This window comes from Pyrgilauda ruficollis, unplaced genomic scaffold (assembly GCF_017590135.1).
Source record: "Pyrgilauda ruficollis isolate IOZ18807 unplaced genomic scaffold, ASM1759013v1 scaffold4, whole genome shotgun sequence".
Lineage (NCBI taxonomy): Eukaryota > Metazoa > Chordata > Aves > Passeriformes > Passeridae > Pyrgilauda > Pyrgilauda ruficollis.
In genome coordinates this window covers 23240168-23257909 of record NW_024525489.1, presented here as the reverse complement: position 1 = coordinate 23257909, position 17742 = coordinate 23240168, and the positions used below count along the sequence as shown (strand labels likewise).

The window sequence follows — 17742 nt, the reverse complement described above, 5'->3', positions numbered from 1 at the left end:
TCGGTGGTGGGGGGAGGAAGGCGATGCGGCCGCCGCCGCCGTTGTCGCCGCCGCCATTTTGCGTCAGCGGCCGTGGGGGAGGGCGCGCGGCCGGGCGCGCGGCGCTCGCGCTGAAGGCGGGAAAGGGGCCGCGCGGACAGGGGTTCGCCTTCGTGGAGTTCGAAGACCCCCGGGATGCTGAAGATGCTGTCCGTGGACTTGACGGAAAGTACGTGTCCATTTCGCGTGTTTGCCGAGGCTTCTGAGAGAGAATCGGGGTTTATCTCGCTGGTCCCGATGCTTTTGTAGTTCTGTCATGGACGGAAAAGTTTAACCCAGCCCTTCGTGGACTCGTTGCAGGGTGATCTGTGGCTCCAGGGTCAGGGTGGAAGTATCCACAGGGATGCCGCGCCGCTCCCGCTACGACCGGCCCCCTGCCCGGCGCCCCTTCGACCCCAACGACAGATGCTATGAGTGTGGTGAGAAAGGCCACTATGCCTATGACTGTCACCGCTATAGCCGGCGAAGGAGGAGCAGGTACGTGCGGGGCCGGGGCAGCCGCGTTGCTTCGCCAGCTCGCTTTTGTGTAGTTCTTGTTAGCAAAGAACACAATGTTACACCAGTTTTCTTTAAAATTTAACGCTAGAGTAAATGTATAGGTGTATATTACAATTTGTTGCTATTTCTATCAAATGTTAATATTTTAATAATCAACCTGGTCAAAACCTTTCAGGTTTCTTCGTTTGAGTCAGTCGCCTTGATTCAGAATGTCACGAGCCTTAAGATTTCATGCTGAGGCGCCTTGCAAATCCGACACTTAAGATCCTCCTAGACCTTGAGGTGATCAGCATAAGAGGCCAGATCCCCTCGAGCCATCTACACGTAGCTTCACCTTATTCTTTAAGGGCAGAAAATTTGAGACGGTGACCGCCGTAACAGTAAATTTGGCTTTCAATTGGGGCCCCCCTCCGGTTTAGAAAGAGGAACACCAGATTGACCACATTCCCACCTAGAAAAATCTTCTTGCGTCAATCAAGCCTCACCCTGGCTCATTGGGCTGTCAGTTTGATCGTCGTTAGATTGAAGAGAACACCTACCTAGATGCAGCGCTCGCCTATAGATACTTCTAGATCGTCTAGATCTGCTAGACCTTGGGCCAAAGAGGGTCGACCTGCAAACTTGCAAGGTTTATTTTAAATACGCATTACAGTGTTTTCTATTCTAATGTAATTCTGCAATGTAATTCAGCTTTTAACATTTTTCTAGGTAGTAAAAATGCTCAAGACAAGTAGGCCCAGACATTTTTCCAACTGACAGATGCTAGTTCTTTAGTTGTCTGAAAAAAGTTTTGACTTCAGCAGGGCCTCACAGGTGCTGGGTGCTGCAGCTGTCTGCTGATACCTGTTTTTTCTAACCTCAACCCAGGTCCCGGTCCAGATCCCGCTCGAGGTCCCGAGGAAGAAGGTATTCCCGGTCACGCAGCCGCAGCCGTGGTAGGAGGTGTGTTTCAGTTTGTCTTTTATCCCTGTTGCCTTCTTTTGCCTCGAAAAAGCTGCACTTGAACAACTCTTGGAATTGCTTTCTTTGCAGATCCAGGTCAGCTTCCTATCGTAGGTCCAGGTCCGTGTCTCCTCGCAGGTCCAGGTCCGTGTCTCCCCGTCGGTCCCGGTCGGGTTCCTTGAAGAGATCACGGTAATTAGTACTAATTTTTTCTGTGTGATTTATTTGTGCTGGGTTTTCTTGTCTTAATTAGATTCCAAAAGATACTGGATAGCAGGTTTCAAAAGATGCTGACTTCTGTGAGTCAGCATGCTTTTAAAAGTTTCTGATAATCCTGGTTTAATTCACAGGCATGCTAATGAGTTTTGAGACCTCAGTCTACCATGACTGAATTTCTTTGTGTAAAATGTCTAATGATCATATATGTCTATGATCATGTAGGTCTTAATGTAGACAATGTCATATGTAGACATTAATTTATATAGTGCTGTAATTGTGGTCACTTCTTCTTTATTTATTTTTAATTTATCTCAATTTTTAATTTCAGGTCTAGATCAAGGTCCAGATCTAGATCGAGATCTGTTACATGGCCCCGCAGCAGGTATGTGACTATAGGTACTTGGTAAAAGTTGCTTAGAAGTCTTGTTAGGCTCTCTAACAACTGTTAAGATTTTTTTTTCCAGGGGTCTTAATGTAGACAATGTCATATGTAGACATTAATTTATATAGTGCTGTAATTGTGGTCACTTCTTCTTTATTTATTTTTAATTTATCTCAATTTTTAATTTCAGGTCTAGATCAAGGTCCAGATCTAGATCGAGATCTGTTACATGGCCCCGCAGCAGGTATGTGACTATAGGTACTTGGTAAAAGTTGCTTAGAAGTCTTGTTAGGCTCTCAAGTTAAGAGAGCCTAACAACAACTGTTAAGATTTTTTTTTCCAGATTAAAGATGTGTTTTCCCTCCACTAACCTAGGGGTCTGTAGTTTTAAAAATCAGTGAAGCAGATTGTTCTTCTTTTTATTCTTTTGCACATCACTAACATCTAGGTCACCATAGTCATCAGAAATACTGGTTTGATCAGGTTGCATTAACAGCTAACAAATGTAGAATTAATCTCAAAAGTTTCTTTTCCTTTGTGTAGCACACACAGGATTTGGATTCTTCCCATTATTTTTCTGAAAAAGCAAAACAGCCTTCCAGTAGTGTGTTAATGTTTTATTGTCTGCAGCCAGGCAAGTCTTGAAGGGCTTGCTGGTGTCCTGAGTGTCACAGCTGCAATTCCAGCTCCGCTGAGTATCAGTGTCAATCTGCAGGAGCTGATTTTGATTTGAGACAAACACCTGTCAGAATTACTGTGTACCAATAAGCATGTCACAGGAGTAACAGTCACATTCTAAAGGAACACAGGATGGTATTTGTTCCTTTAAGATTTACTTGCTAGTAAGTAAGTGCAGCCTGTGCTTCATGGAGCCTTGTCCTGGCAGGAGGACTGGCTGGGTGTCCTCGACAAGAGCAACAGTAAATGGAAATTCTGCTCTGGATATGGAATTGCTTATGGCCCAGCTATCCCTGTGCCTGCTGTGCCGGTTTTAATGGCTGCTCTTTGAAACAAGGAACAGTCAACCATGAAGAGACACAGGAAAATACCGGATAGCTTCAGCTAAAGGGAGCAGGTGGAAAAGCCCACAGCTGAAGGTGGCATTTTCTGAGGATGGACAGCAAGCAATGATGGGAGTTTTAGAGGAAAGGAGAGATGAAGACCAGATAGCTTAATTAAGAGTAGAAACTCACACAAATAGTCCAGAAACTGATAAAGAGAGAAGGTTGCCCAAGGCAGTAGAGCAGTGCCTTTCTCTGGCTGGGTACACCTGTGGCTAAACCATGTCGAATCTTAGTACTGGTTGTTCCAACATGACTTAATCATGGTTTATCACTGTGCACTGTCAGTGATGAGCCAGGAACAGCTACAGGCAGCAGACTCTCAAAGAGGAAAACATCTTGATTTTACCACCACTGTTTTCTCTTTTTGGTACCATGCTGGTTTTCTGCAGGGTAAAGGATACTTGTAGTGACATTTCTGGACTGTTGTGTGACACTTTGCATTGTACGTAGGGATTAAGTGTCTGAGGCATAGGAAGTTAGAGATGTACAACTAGCCAGAACTGGCAGAAGAATTGTGCTTATGTAATTGAAAGATTATTTTTTTACAGAAGAGCCCAAGGAATGCATTGTACCCAGAGACAGGCTCTGGGTTCATGAGGTAGACTAAATGAGTACATGACATTTGCTGGTTTGACAGTGTCACAACATGCATCTGGAAATTGTTGTGGAAAGCCCTGGATGTGGAATGTAGAACACTTCTCGTGGGATCTCAAAATTTCAGTGAGGCTTTCAGGCAGTATTAGTGTTCCTGTGGTGCAGCAGCCTCAAAGGTGGACATTTTCCACATTTTTTTCATAAGGATTAAGTTCAAACATTTAAAAAAAAATACTTGAAGTAAGTGGATACATAAGGTGAACTTCACAGAGAAGATACTTCTAAGAATGAGCTGTTGGCTGCTGCAGTGGCAGATGTTGCTCAGGTCTAATAAAACCTGCAAGTTTAGAGCATGGCTTTTTATTAGCTCTCTGAAAATACTGGTCAGGATTTGGGTTGTTCCTGTGTTCCTGCCACCTGCATCAGCAAACACTGGTCATCAGCTAGGGACCAAAGTACAGAGCAACATGTGCAGCATCCATGTAAAAAGACTTCAGAAACTTAGCAGGCAAAACCCTGGAAACTTGAAGGATTCTCTGTATTCAGCATGACAGTGCTCATCCACTGAGTGTGAATCCTGCTGTCCCAAACGTGGGAACCTGTTCTGTTTCCCTGCTGAGCTGTGTTTTTTCTTGCAGGTCCAGGTCTCATGGCAGATCAAAGTCTGGCTCGCCAGCTAAGAGGTGAGCACGCACACACAGAGCCTGCAGTAGCACCTCAAATTTAGGTTTGCATGATTAACAGAGCCTGGTCCTTTAGAAAAATAGCCCCCTAACATGGGTCCCCAGCTAATCTCTTTGTGATGTGACAGAAATGATAGAATTTCCTCTGCAGCTCTTTGGAATGCGTACCTTACCTGTCTCTGGGTTTTCATTAACTTTTTGTTGTTTCCAACATAGTACTAATTTTTGGTGCCTTTGTGCTCAGTTGTTAAATTTTTCTATCCATCAGATAAAGACCTTGGGCTCTGTTAATGCTTTTCATAAAACAGCAGTCTGGTGACGTTGCTTTTCTCAAAGCCTCACCTTAGTACCACCCCTTGTTTTTCTGTTTGTCTGCTGAAGAAAGTTGCTTCAAATGCATCTCCATGCTAAATAAATGGAGAATCCCTGTCAGAGTAAAAGTTGATCTGAAAACTACCATTGGAAAGACCTGGCTAGATTCCTGTGATTTCCTTTCTGATAGGTTGGGGTTTTTTTAAACATAAAAACCAAGTTGACATTTAAGCTGCATTGATGCTATTCTGTTTTGGCAGCCGGTCAAAGTCCCGGTCACCGTCTCCAAAGAGAAGGTACGTTGGTCTCCCTACTAATAGCATAAACTCCACAGAGCTGGCATTTTAGTGTCTGCACTGAACTCTGCTGAGGAGTTTGCTGCTTGTAGGAAAGTACTGGAAAGGTATTTTGCTGAGATCTCTTTCACAGCCTTAATGTTGTGGTTGAGGCTTTTTATATGGTAATGTGTATATGTGGTGATAAATGCTCAGGGTTACCTAGCAGTGTTTTGTTGTTGTCTGCTCCCCTGTTCCTTTGGTTCACTGACAGTTTTATTGCACAGAGACTCATGAGCTTAAAGCATAGAATAAATGTAGGAAATCAGCCTTCAGTCTCATTAAAAGCTACATTGACATTGAGGAAGGTATCCAGGAAGGTACAGTACCCTGGCACAGCAGTCAGGAATGAAAAATCAGGCCTGTTATGTTCACTGCTGTTAGATAATTTTTTCTTTTGCAGTAAGTCAGTAAATAGTCTTCTCTCTCTGTGTATATGCACAGAGTAATGTGTAGAATATGTGGAGTGACAGAATCAGCAGCATTTTTTTCCCTATTTAGAATTCTTTAATAGTTCATTTCTACAACTTTAGTGTCAAACAATCACAAGGGCATGAAAAAGTGCTCATAAATGCTGAGTGATCACCCTGATAGGTTCTGACAAGCTGCTGTATCGGAACAGTGAAGAAGTATCTTGCCCCTGTGGAGGTCACTATTAGTAATACCCTTTGGATGGCCTTACAGTGATCTCATTTTAAAAATAACAGTAAAGAAAAAAAGTGTTATCTCCAGATCATCAACCCATTAACTGTTGTCAGTAGTGATTGGTTATTTTATTTAAAAAGTGCTTAAGGGAGCCAGAGTCTTGGTATACTCCTGTTGCTTTTTCCTGTATTTGTGATTCCCAAGCAATTACTGAAATGTTAATTGTGGATTGTTTTCCTTTCAGCCGTTCACCATCAGGAAGCCCTCAACGAAGTGCAAGTCCTGAAAGAATGGATTAAAGTTATGAAGTTAATCTTTTAGGAAGAAAGTTATTTTGCTTACATTATTATAAGGGATTTTGTGGTGTCTTTGTAAATGTAAGAATGTAGATAGAAGAGTATATCAACTAAAATTTGGCATGATCTGGGTCTTCTGAGTTAGTCACACCAATAGACTAGCACAGGTCTCTTTTTATTGTATGAATTAACTTCCTGTGATATGAAAATGTGGGACTTTTTTATTGGCACATTGAAATAAAATGTGTATTTTTAACTAAAACTTCTCTGTAGTAACCCTGCTGCTTCTGTTAATGTTTGGGTAATTTTAGCTGTGTGCCATGTAACGTGGATGAAAAATGTCTAAAATGGGAATCACTGATCCCAGCTGGTGTCTTCTCAAGGTAGTCACTTTTCACATCTGCTGTTGAGTGGTCTTTGGTGAAAGGATCAGTTCCTGTTCTCCTGGAAATGGAATTTAAAATCCATCTCTGTCTGCAAATGGATAAAAATTTGCATATGCCCTTCTCATGCGGCATTTGTTTTTCTGCCTGATCTGCTTATTCTGCAAAGCTCATTCTCTGGTGTTTGACTGTTGATACCAAATGCCTCAAAAATCTAAGGATAAACTTTCCTCCAAAACACATCTTTTAAGCAAATAACATCTGCAGAAAGCTTTAAAGGTAATAGCAATTATTAATAATTTGAGAATTGCTACTTTCACGTGTTGCATTTTTTAGTTCCTTGGGCTATTGATGTAAAGAAAACTTTTTAAAATACCTCAAGGCGTGTTTCCTTTTTTGAGGGAAGATCCTTAAAATGAAAGACTATAGCTGCCCTCAGGAGTTCTAACCTGCTTCATAGAAGCTGGTATGGTTGTCAAGCAGCCCATATCCTGGAGATGGCTTTGTTGAATGATCCCAGTTTCTTACAGCAAATACACAACCTGCAGCAATCATTATTTGTGTATAGGTGTGTCAAATTGTTCTCATTTTGTATGAAGGAATTGCATGATAAAACACTTCAGCACAGATCACAGCAAGGGACTGGCAACAGTGTTGGACTGTGAGCAAAAAACTGGTAGGCAGAGGGGTGAAAAGCCTATTTTCTTTTTGCTGGGATTGGCTATCTAGCAGAAATAAAGGCCAGTTTCAGCAGCAAGTAAGCACTGAAATGGAAAGCCAGGCCTGTTTGGGCTTCCAATGAAATCTATCAGCAGTTTGCTTCCACTGTGTAAACCACAGCAGAACAGCTTAAATAAAGTTACAAGATGATTTTGTTACACGTGGGGTAACACATGGGTTTCAAGAAACAGATTTCCTGTTAATGTCTGCATGGAGCTTTTCCTGGTGGATGAGTCAACAGTCCAGATCCTGAAGGTGCTGTTCTGCTGCAGCATCCTCTGGCCTTTATTCCTGGTCCTCGCTGTGCCTGGATCCTCTCTGGGGCTCACCATGGCCATTGGTGTTCCTGGTGGATTCTGCCCATACTCGCCAAATCCCACTGTGGCAGGGCTGACACAAATGTTACCCTGCAGTGGCTTAGCCCAAATGCCTGAAGCCTGTGCTACGTGTTTGGAATATTTTACTGGTTGTGCATTGTGTACCTGGTGAGAGGCACAGGTACGCCGCTGCTCTGGAATTTCATCACCTTTTCTTTTCTGTACTCTCAAGGCAAACCTGCTCCACAATAAACCTGCAGACTGACACGACAGCTCTACTGGTACCTGTTTTTCAGTACCCAGAGACACTGGAAGACCGAGCAGAAGAGCCTGGGGTCTCTAGGGGGGCTGGGGTTCCTCTAAACCCAGACATGAGAACCTGAGCAAGGAGCAGGGCTCTGCTGGTGCAGACAGCCAGCACTTTGTAAGGTGCAGAGGGGGAGCAGTGACAAAGATGGCATCTGTGCTTTTGTGCAGCTGTGCTGTCCAAAATTGAGCTCTGGCTTGAGTTTGGTAGGATTTCCCCACAAATTCCATGCAGTGTTTGTGAGCAGTCGGAAAAGATGCCGTGACACGGGTGCGTTGCGGGACTGGTGCTGCTGTGCCTCCGGGCAGGATGTGCACACCCCACACAGGCTGGCTGGGGGTGGGGGGCAAGGGAAGTGTATCTGAGGTCTCCGGTGTGGTGGGCAAACCCACTCTCAGGGAAAACGGGGTTCCCTTGGTTTGCCACCTGGTGTTCCCTGTTGGTGGGCTTTGTTCTGCAAGGGATACCAGCCCTCACAGACAATATGACCTGTGCACAGCAGGAGAGTAGTGGGCCTGTCTTGTCTTTTCGGTGCCACATTTGCAAGCCCAATGGCCAGGCACTTCCCCTGGGGGCAAGGGCATTCCTGCACCTCTGCAGCTGAGGAAGTATGGTGAAGTGCTGCAGGCCCTGGGTGCAGCAGCATGGCAGGAGAAGGTGGGACACAGTGCCTAATGCAAGGACTGTCTGCCTGTTTCTCTGGGGAGTGGGCTGTCAGCTCCCTAATAAGATAGTCCTGTCATCCCCGGCTTGTGCCAAGTTTTTGGAACCCTCGGAAACATGGAGGTTTTCATCACATAGTTCCCTGATACAGGGCTTTGGAGATTTCATGTGGAAACACAGTGTTAGGATGATGGGTTTTCTCCTGCAGTTGTGTATTCAGGACTAAATACGTGTGCCCACTTCAGGAACCAAGACAGCACAGGAGTTTAACCAGAGCACCTAGGGCAGCCATCTGGGATAATCCCAGTATGCTTGTAAGAAATACAACACACAGTCCTCCTCAAAGCTATCCTGCATGAGCACTGCACAGCACTTAAAGAGAGCACTTTGATGGAAGAAACAGATGTTGTAACAAACAACCACAACTGCATCAGCCTTCCCACGTGCTCCACATGAATATTACTAGATATTCCCTTGCTGTCATTGGAGCTGTGATGTCATGCCCCTAAACAAGGTGTTTTCAGTGCATTTTTACTACAAAACAAAACCCAATGCCCAGGGTGAGAAGCTGGACAGAGTGTAAGACTTTGGCACAGACCAGACAGCAGCAGAGATGGTGATAAGAGCTAAAGCCAGCAGAAACCATGTGTGGAAACCACAGAGGAGGATAAAGGCTCCCAGATCAGATGCATCACCCAGGGTAGTTGGAAAGCTCTGTTTGGCACCTGGCAGGATTTCTGGCTCAGCTGCTGGAGGCACTTACCCCTCTCAGTGCTGGGAGTCAGCAGCCCTCCTCCTCAAGCAGTGCCGAACACAAGCCATGTGGTGTGGTTGTATTCCTCACCCGGACGGAGCAGGGCACTGGGGAAGTGAGGCTGGGGAGAAGCAGCAGCACATCAGTGACTGTGAACACATTCTGTGGGAAGCACGGCTGTATCTCTTTGTTCTTCCCAAAGCATATTCCCACAGCTCCCCCCAGCCATTTCCAGCAGCAGTGTGTAACCACCCACCACTTGCCAGAGGGCTGAGTGGGTGAGTCCCACCGCTGGTTGAATCCAGGCTGTGAGGAACGATTCAGATATGAGAGGATGCAGCAAGGCCCCAGTGGGGCCATCTGCTCTAGACCCCACACCTTTGGGAAGCTGGGCTGCACAGGGCCAGTCCCTGCTGCACAGACTGACCCCTGTCTAAAGCCACTGTGACCTGTGCCTGCCTCACTTCTGGTGTCTGCAGTGCTCCCTTGACAAGGAGACTCTGTTCCTACATTTAGGGCCCAGAAACAGGGAAGGTGGTGGGGGTATGTCCCCTGCCACAGGACCCAAGTAACCCGTGGGAGGGGAATGGACAGCTCACCTTGTTAACGGCATCAGGCCAGTTCTGGGTTTCCAGGCAGAAAGCTGAGTGCTTGGGGTATGTGGCAGCACTTTTGCCCTTCAGGGAGCCATCCAGGAAGTTCCCAGTGTAAAACTGGATGCCAGGCTGGGTGGTGTGAACCTCCATGGTCCTGCCGGTGGGGGGGTGGGAAACCCTGCGGAGATGCCAGTGGAGGATGACACGGGACTGGCTGAATGGGCACCCTCTGGCTCCAGGGATGGGAACTCCTGCAAAGGACCCAGCCTACCTGGCCCCAAGGTGTCGATCCTGTCCCTGATGCAGGCAGAAATTGTGGTCAAAGCCATCCAGGTGAAACTTCTGCAAGTGCTTGCCCAGCTCCACAGGCTTCCGGAGATCAAATCCAGTGCCCTGCACGGCGGCCACCTCCCCTAAGCAAGGGGAACAGCAGGCTCAGCCACTCAGCCACATGCCAGCAAACCTTACCTTGTTCCCCAGCATAGCTGGCAGCTTCTGGGGACACTGCTGTACTTAGCAGGGACAAAGCACAGACAAGGAGCAAGAAAACACATGAAGTTTGTATATGTACAAACCCAGCATTTTCTCCCCTGTCCTTGTTAAGACTGCTATGGGCATACAGTGCCCTGTGATAAAGCAGTACAAACAACCCCAGGACATACTAAGCACAGTGCAAAACAGTCACCCCAACCCAAAGATGAGGGGTTTTGCACGGAGGGCAGAATAAATGTCTTGAAAAAAAAAATGAAACCATTCCAATTCAGGCACTTACATAAAATACAGCAGGTATTGCTGTATTTAGGGGGTATGTAGGGGTCTGTCTTTAATAATTGCACCAATCTTATTTTCACCCCAAGACTAAGTCTACCCACACAAGAAGGAACTGCAAAAGGGACGGGTAGCAAGCTGGCCACAACTAAGATGTGAAACAGCTCCATGGTGAAAGCAGCAGGGAGAAGTGGGCACTGGATTGGGTATGGCCTTAAGCTCTTCCCCTATTTGTCCACAAGCATGGCACATCAAGCTGAGCAGAAGCCACCTGGACCAAAGAATCCACTCCAGCAGGTGCCACAGGGAGCTTGTCTCCTGGGTGGATCCACAAAACAGCCTCACATCCCATGTGCCTCTGGCCCCATTTCCAGCTGCTCCTGCCTGCTCCCTGGGGCTGGTGATGGACCTGTTACCAGCACCTGGCTCTGCCCACCCTGCTCATGTGCAGTGGGACTGAACCCAAAGGTGAGGACCCTGCTGTGCCTGCGGTCCCCTGGCTGCTGGTGTGTCCCCTTGCCAGGCAGTGCTGCTGCCCACAGCCAGCAACACTGCTCAGAAAGAACACCTCCACCTGGTGCCGCAAACACCACTCACCAGTAGGGATCTGGGTGCTGTCCACAGGCAGGTAGGAATCTGCTTCAATGGAGATCTCATGGTCATAGACATCCCGGGAGCCCTGCAGGAGGATGGGAAATGCTGGGATTCCTGTTGCAGCCTCTGTTCAAACAGCCCTAAGCACAGTAGTGAAGTGATAGTCCACAGTGGTGCCCCAGCTGATATGGTAGTGCCTGGAGCACCTCCTGGCCCTCATTCCACCCTAATCTTGGGCACAGAACAAAGGTATTAGCCTAGGCAAAAACCTTCATGGGCCCTAGGAGCTGTAAATCCCACAGGGATGAGGCCATCAATCTGTACTTGTACCTCACTGAGGGCCACCACCCTGCAGACTGACTAGCCAAAACATGCTGGGTACTGAGCGCACAGCAGCAGGGAGAAGGGGAAGGAAGCAAGCAAGGGGAAACACAACCCATCCCCCTGTCTCATCTGCATTGCTGCAGGGGTGTGCTCCTCCTCCTCTTCCACAGCCTTAGGAATGCTGGCAGGGAATCCGCTGGGTTGGAAGGGGAGCAGGCTCAAAGTTGAGCCTTCAGGTCACTATCTAATCTGAGCAGCAATTTCGTGCCCAAAGGTCTCCTGTTCCTCTGGAACACACCTGAGTTGCACACTGCAAGTGTTGCTTTTGCTGCACCCCTGGGAGCACCAGCACCAACAACTGCACAGCCATCCTCAGGGCAGCAGCTTGGGCACAGCTCCTGCTCAGAGGGGCTGAGTTGTCTCTCATAAACACTTTTAAGGGCCTTTGTCTCACATCCAAGTGTGACTGCACTGTTATTATCCTATGGCTCTGCCCAGCAACACTTTATTTCTCAGATCCTTTTCCTCCAAGCCCAGTTATAAACTGTGATATTAAAACACAGCTGCAATTCACTGTCTCTGTGGTTGACATGACCCTGTACAGGTGTGGGGGAGCCCTCTGCATGCTGCTGTTGCAACCTTGCTAGTCTTCAATCCTGGCTATCTCACATCCTTTCTCTGTTTGTTCTGCCCATTTTGACCTGGGTATTTTGGTGCTGCCACTCCAGGCCCTGATTTCGACCTGCCTCACCCTCTCAGAAATGCCAACAGAACACAGCTAAGAAATGCCAGGCCACCACTAGGGCATGCCAGATCTGCACCTCCTCCTCAATCTTCCCAAGGGATGAGGAGAGAGCAAAACTCCCCAGCTGCACACAAAAGGAGAACCAGCATGCTCAGCTGGGTGTCTCTGTTGAAGAAGCCCTGAGACAATGTGTCCTCAGCTGTGATCCACGTGATTGGTTCCTGTTCCTGCATGCAGCCCATGATGCACAGAGACAACCTTCACTGTTGTATCCCCAAAACCAGGATGGGTCCCCAGACCAGCACATTGGTGCCAATGACCATCCCACGGGTCCCCAGGCTTTCTTGCCTTGCACAGTTTGTCTCCACGGGGCCCATCCCGCACTTACCTGCCCTGCCAGGTTGAAGTACGCGTGGTTTGTCAGGTTGATGGGGGTTGTCTTGCTGGTCTGGGCCTGGTAGTTGATGGCCAGCTCCTTGCCACTAAGGGTGTAGGTGACCCAGACTTTCAGGTCACCAGGGTAGCCTTCCTCGCCGTCGGGGCTGAGCCGGAAGAAGCGGACACCATTTGGGAGCACCTCGGCGCTCCAGAGAAACTGCATGGAGCATGGCCTTGGTGAGACAGGGATGGGAACACAGTGCCCTTCCCTCCTGCCCCAGGCTGGGCTAAAACCAGGGACAAAAGGCACCCAAGGGATGTTGCACTGAAACAAAGGCTTTTTCAATCACCTTTCCAAAGAAAACACAAGCACCAGCCCGCTCTTGGTCAGCTAGGACCACCAGCAGGGAACAAGCCTTTCCACTGAGCAGCCAAACAAAGGAGGCAATTTGGCAGTCTGACAGGGGTCTGTTCCAGCCTGTGTTATGCCATGCCTGAGAGTCCACAAGTCTGATTTTTGTCCTGCAGCTGGACTTATCCCCATTTCCACAGATTTTCTCATGTGCAACACCAACAAGCTGCCACCCAGGCACTGACTTGTAGAACAGTGTAAGAACATGCAGGGGGCTCCTGCCCAGGGGCTGGGGTTGGGTTAAATGGTAGCAGATATACTGTCAGACACATCCAGAGAGCTGGGACCTCTCTGGTTCTTGTGCCTGCCAGCAGCCTGCACCAGTGCTCAGCTTGGAGCCAAACATGCTGGCAAGGGAAGCAAGCCAGCCCACTGTACTCAGCTGCCCAGACAGCCTGTTTGGCCCCAGCCATGGCCTCATGCTGGGAGGATGGATGTGCAACAAGAGGCTCTCTGAAGCTTCACATTTCCCTGAGGAATAGTTACTGTCTAATCAAAGTGGAATAAAGATTTAGAAACAGGGGCCAGCTCCATGCTGTTGAGTTAATCCCTCTCGTGTCCTACACAGAAATCACCAACATGGGGCATGGTCAAAAGCCAGCATTTTCACCAAACACAGAATCTGAGGGTGACAAATACACCTGGCTGCAGAGTAGGCCCTCCTACACAGTGTGCAGTTTGACTGCACCTCCCATGGCTACTGTAAGGATGCTGCCGGTTTTAAGTACAAGTTTCTATTTAAGTTCTTTGAAAAAAACCTATTAAAGTCCAGGAAACATACAGGTATCACTATTTTTTTCTAAGATAAGAGAGTTATTTTCAAAAATCCCCCAGCAGTGTGGTCACACACTGCAGCCCTGTAAGTGCAGCTGCAAGATGCTCTCATCAGACCACATGCTGACCGCAGCACTGATATCTGCAAAATCAGGAAAAGCTCAGAAGATAACCAAGATAATCACAGCCAAATGCCAGTATGTGGTTTTTGTTAGGGATGACCAGTTAGGGCTCACTGCCTCTGAACAGTGACTTTTTCCTGGCTGGAGGGGGTCCTGGGCAGGTGTCCAAGCGTGCCCTGTGGGCCAGAGGACATGAAGCTCTGGCTGGGAGATGTCACTACCTTGTCCCCAGCAAGCTGGTGAGACTTCTGCAAGCAAGCAAGGTGAAGAAGCAGAAGAAGAGACCACATCCCCTGCCTGCAGAAGACAGCCTGGAAGCCCTGGGTGTGAAGAATTGCATGTTTTCAGCTGCAAATCACAGGTGTCAGGGTGTATAAAGAAACTTTAAATCAACCAAACTGTCCTCTTTGGGGGTACAACAGCCAAACTATCCCCAGTGCTCCCTTTTTTCTAAGGTTGCTGAGAAGCATTTCATCCCAACCTGATGCCAGTTCACACTGTGATTTTTTTTTTTTCAGGCACCCTGGCTTTTTTCCCCATCAGCCTGGATTCCTTTCACCAAAAAAATCCCATTAACCCCATGAAAGCAGCTGCACCAGCACATTCACGTGCTCTTTGGGGGAAATGGTGGATCAGCTACTTGCTGGTTACAAATGCACTTGATCCAACAACACCCAAGGCTTCAGGAATGCAGAGACTTCTGAGCCTGCTCTGCAACGGAGCAAGGCTTTCAAGAGATCCTCCACTGCTCTTACCATCTCTACACAAATACCTGACTTGACAGCAGCTCTTGGGAGGACAGAGAAAAAGTTGAGTGCCCTGAGGCCAGGGAAAGGTTGCTTCATCTCAGGAGGTCATAGGGGAGGGCTGGGAAAGAGAGACAGTGATCCTGGATCCTGGGGCATTTTGCAGGCCTGATCAAATCCCCCTCTGCTGTGAGTCAGAGTGAGAGCCTTGGGGACGTGTTGCAGGATGAAAGCGGCACCAAACGGGGCAATGCAATGACCGAACCTGCAGCACCACCCTGCTCTCACCTTACTCAGGAGTGCTGTCACAGGCAAGCAACAATGGTAAGTTTCTGCAAACTCACTTGTCCTTGTCCTTGTCCTTTTGACTCTGGGAGGAGCTAAGGGCAGGTAACAGCCATGAAGATGCGGGTGGAAATGAGTCTGCATGGACAGACCACTATTCCCAAGGAAACTTTCTTTGCACATTTGCACAACTCCTTGATGCACTCCAGGGTGGTGCAGCTGGTGCCTGGGGAGCCTCCCTTGCTCCTGAGGGTAGGTCCCCACTGCCATGTCCCAACCTAGGCTGTGCAGAAGCAGCACCTTGCCCAGACAACCCTGCCAGAACTCAGGGGCTCATGAGGCTCAGGGCTGCAGTCACAGAGGAAGCACAGCAACCCTCTGCTCGGCATCCAAGGATGACATAAGTGAGCCCTGCAAACTCAGGCAAAGACAAGCCAACCCAACAGCTTGCAGGATCTGTCTCACTTCCCCCTGTTTCTGCACTCACAGCACTTTCTGACTTGATTCAACTCAGTAACCACCTGAAAATGCTACAGGGTTCAGGGGTGTAGACATCACACGCTCTTGCCATAACCCCACAGGTTGTATGCTGACAGAAACACTGGGATTTTCACCTTGTCAAATCCCTTGGCTCCTCCGTGCAGGCTGTTGGGCCCCTTGTTGACGAACAGCTGATACTCCTTCCCATCCAGGCTGAACTTCCCGTTCGCAATCCTGTTGGCAACACGGCCCACAACACAACCAAAGAACGGGTGCTTCGCCGTGTAACCTGCCCAGAGAAACAGCACATGGTTAAACAGAACCACTGGAACGGGATGGGCGGTCTCCAGGACCTGCCCATTCTGCTTATGGACTCAGAGGTGTCTCTTCCTGCTTCCCTCCAGTGCTAAATAGGTGACAGCAATCCCAGAGTTTCACAGAACACACAGCTCATTAGTCATGTGCATCTTTGATTAACACAGCCTGATGGGATCTTGTATTCTTTGTAGATTCGAAGAAAAGGCCTCTGTCACTGCCAGTTAAGGAATGACTCAGAGCTGCCCCAACAGAGTGGCACACTGCCACCCCCGGTGTCCCTGGTCCACACCCCCCACCGAGCCCAGGAGAGGCAGCAGGAATCTGGTAGTGCAGACACAGATAGAGCAGTTTCTAACAGTCACCTTCAGCCCATGACTGGCCGGGGGGGTGCCTTACGAGCCGGTCAGGCAGTGTGGCAGTAAATCAGTAAGTGCCGGTTATACGGCTTGATTGTGGGTTATTAAATTTTTTTTTTTTTTTCAAAGAAACGTATTAATACCCACCTTCCAAAGTGTCAAATCCCAGGACAATATCTGAAAACTGCCCATCCCTGTCTTTTGTCTCCAGAGTGGTGATGATGCACCCAAAAGACAGGATCTCCACTCTCACGCTGTCCGACTCTAAGACGAACTTCTCCACCTCTCCGCCTCCCTCCTCCGGGGGCATCCGCCCGAACGCCTCTCTCCGCACCGTCGTCATCGCTCCCTAAAGCCGGCCACCGGCACCTCCGGCGGGAGCCGCAGCCCTGCCGGGGAAGGACGCTGAGGACGAAGAAGCAATGGCGGCGGCAAAGGAGCGCTCCCAGCTCCAAAGGGCAGCAGAACAACCGTCGGTCGCTTCTTGTACGGGGCGGAGCCGCCCCGTGCCCGGCGGAGCGGAGCGCCGGACATCCCGGGGTGTCACCGCGGGGCAGCAGCCTCCGGGAGCTGGCCGGGGCAGCGGGAAGGATGCCGGGGCAGCGGGAAGGGTGCCGAGGGGAGGGAGCGAGGCTGCGGGCGCTGCCAGGCCGGGCAGCCCAGCCGCCACCTCGCAAATTCGGGGGCCGAAGCATCTCTGCCAGCAGCTTCTCTCACCCACTTGCATCCCACCGACACGACTTCCACGGCCCGTGCAAAGCGCGGCACGACAAAATGCTGTTTCCTGCCCTGTGCCCTCCCTTAGCCCCTGCACAAGAGGCACAAGGCAGCGCCTGCTGATGGTGCTGTAAATCAGGCTCGGGGCATTTGCTGGCCGGGGTGCTATTATCAAAGCTGTGGCTCTGACCCAGACTCCATTAAAATCATCATCTTCTGAAATACCGACTTCTGCCTGTCTTTGCAGGTATTTTCAGTCTGCGGGGAAAACCCCGGCAACATTTAAGTAATGTACGTGCACGTTTTTGACCTCTCTAGTGCAAGGCACAAGAGCACCTCACTACAATTTGGTGTGGTTGTATTTCTATGAGGGTCCATTTTCAAACTTTGTTCAAAGAACCAATAACTCCCACCAAAAAAAACTCAATTGGTCAACCAGAGGTTGTTAAATTTGAATTTCCAACACAGCCATCATCTTTTGACAAGACCAGCTACAAATTCCAAGTGAACAGAGAAACCAAACCTCCCACCTGGGGCTGGGCAGAGATGGTTTGGAAATGTGCATTTCTTTGTTAGTGAAGTTCCTGTGTTTCCTTCTGCACCATAACAACCCCTGCTCTCTATCCACAAACAACATTTGAAGCAAACATACCTTTTTTCTGCTCATCAGTATCACCTCCCATATGAAACAGAATAGGGAACAGCCCGAATTTTGAAGTGAGGAATGTTCCGAATGGATGGACGGATGGATGGACGGATGAGAGGTCAGTCTCATTTATAACTGATTCATGGAGTGTTTTCATGTGAAGAGCATTCCCAGAAGTTTGCTCCTTAGCACTTCAGCTCCCTCAACACCTCTTTCTTAATGTACTTCTGCAGACACAGGAAGCATTTCTGCTCTGCAAAGACAAAATTTCATTAAGCTGTGGGGGTTTTAACGCAAGAGGAGCTGCCATTTTGCTTTACTTCTCTGA

General features: G+C 48.6%; 2 protein-coding genes across 3 annotated transcripts; one reads left to right on the top strand and one right to left on the bottom strand.

Moving 5' to 3' along the window:
* Positions 1 to 8: 8 nt before the first annotated feature.
* Positions 9 to 6266, top strand: LOC121358588 (serine/arginine-rich splicing factor 7-like). 2 transcript variants are annotated; one of them, XM_041476901.1, is made up of 8 exons: positions 9 to 208; positions 340 to 516; positions 1405 to 1479; positions 1570 to 1671; positions 2271 to 2324; positions 4377 to 4421; positions 4994 to 5029; positions 5958 to 6266. In XM_041476901.1, exons 1-8 carry the CDS (start codon positions 24 to 26, stop codon positions 6010 to 6012), a joined length of 729 nt encoding a protein of 242 aa, XP_041332835.1. In that variant the 5' UTR covers positions 9 to 23; the 3' UTR covers positions 6013 to 6266. The 2 variants fall into 2 exon arrangements, with proteins under 2 accessions (XP_041332835.1, XP_041332834.1); XM_041476900.1 differs by lacking the exon at positions 2271 to 2324 and adding an exon at positions 2027 to 2080.
* On the bottom strand, positions 5562 to 16758 carry GALM (galactose mutarotase). The gene is made up of 8 exons (XM_041476899.1): positions 16199 to 16758; positions 15512 to 15666; positions 12569 to 12775; positions 11115 to 11196; positions 10021 to 10162; positions 9753 to 9927; positions 9163 to 9274; positions 5562 to 5995 (listed from the first exon to the last, which is right to left on the bottom strand). Exons 1-7 carry the CDS (start codon positions 16392 to 16394, stop codon positions 9197 to 9199), a joined length of 1035 nt encoding a protein of 344 aa, XP_041332833.1. The 5' UTR covers positions 16395 to 16758; the 3' UTR covers positions 5562 to 5995; positions 9163 to 9196.
* Positions 16759 to 17742: the final 984 nt, after the last annotated feature.

Excerpts from the sequence above, each read along its gene's own strand:
- LOC121358588 (XM_041476901.1), top strand. The coding sequence starts at position 24 with ATGCGGCCGCCGCCGCCGTTGTCGCCGCCGCCATTTTGCGTCAGCGGC. Across the intron at positions 1,480-1,569 it reads AGCCGCAGCCGTGGTAGGAG|ATCCAGGTCAGCTTCCTATC; the intron begins GTGTGTTTCAGT and ends CTTTCTTTGCAG. Across the intron at positions 1,672-2,270 it reads GGTTCCTTGAAGAGATCACG|GTCTAGATCAAGGTCCAGAT; the intron begins GTAATTAGTACT and ends TTTTAATTTCAG.
- GALM (XM_041476899.1), bottom strand. The coding sequence starts at position 16,394 with ATGACGACGGTGCGGAGAGAGGCGTTCGGGCGGATGCCCCCGGAGGAG. Across the intron at positions 12,776-15,511 it reads GAGCCAAGGGATTTGACAAG|TTTCTCTGGAGCGCCGAGGT; the intron begins GTGAAAATCCCA and ends TGCTCCATGCAG. Across the intron at positions 9,275-9,752 it reads GGCCTGATGCCGTTAACAAG|CCTCACTTCCCCAGTGCCCT; the intron begins GTGAGCTGTCCA and ends GCTTCTCCCCAG.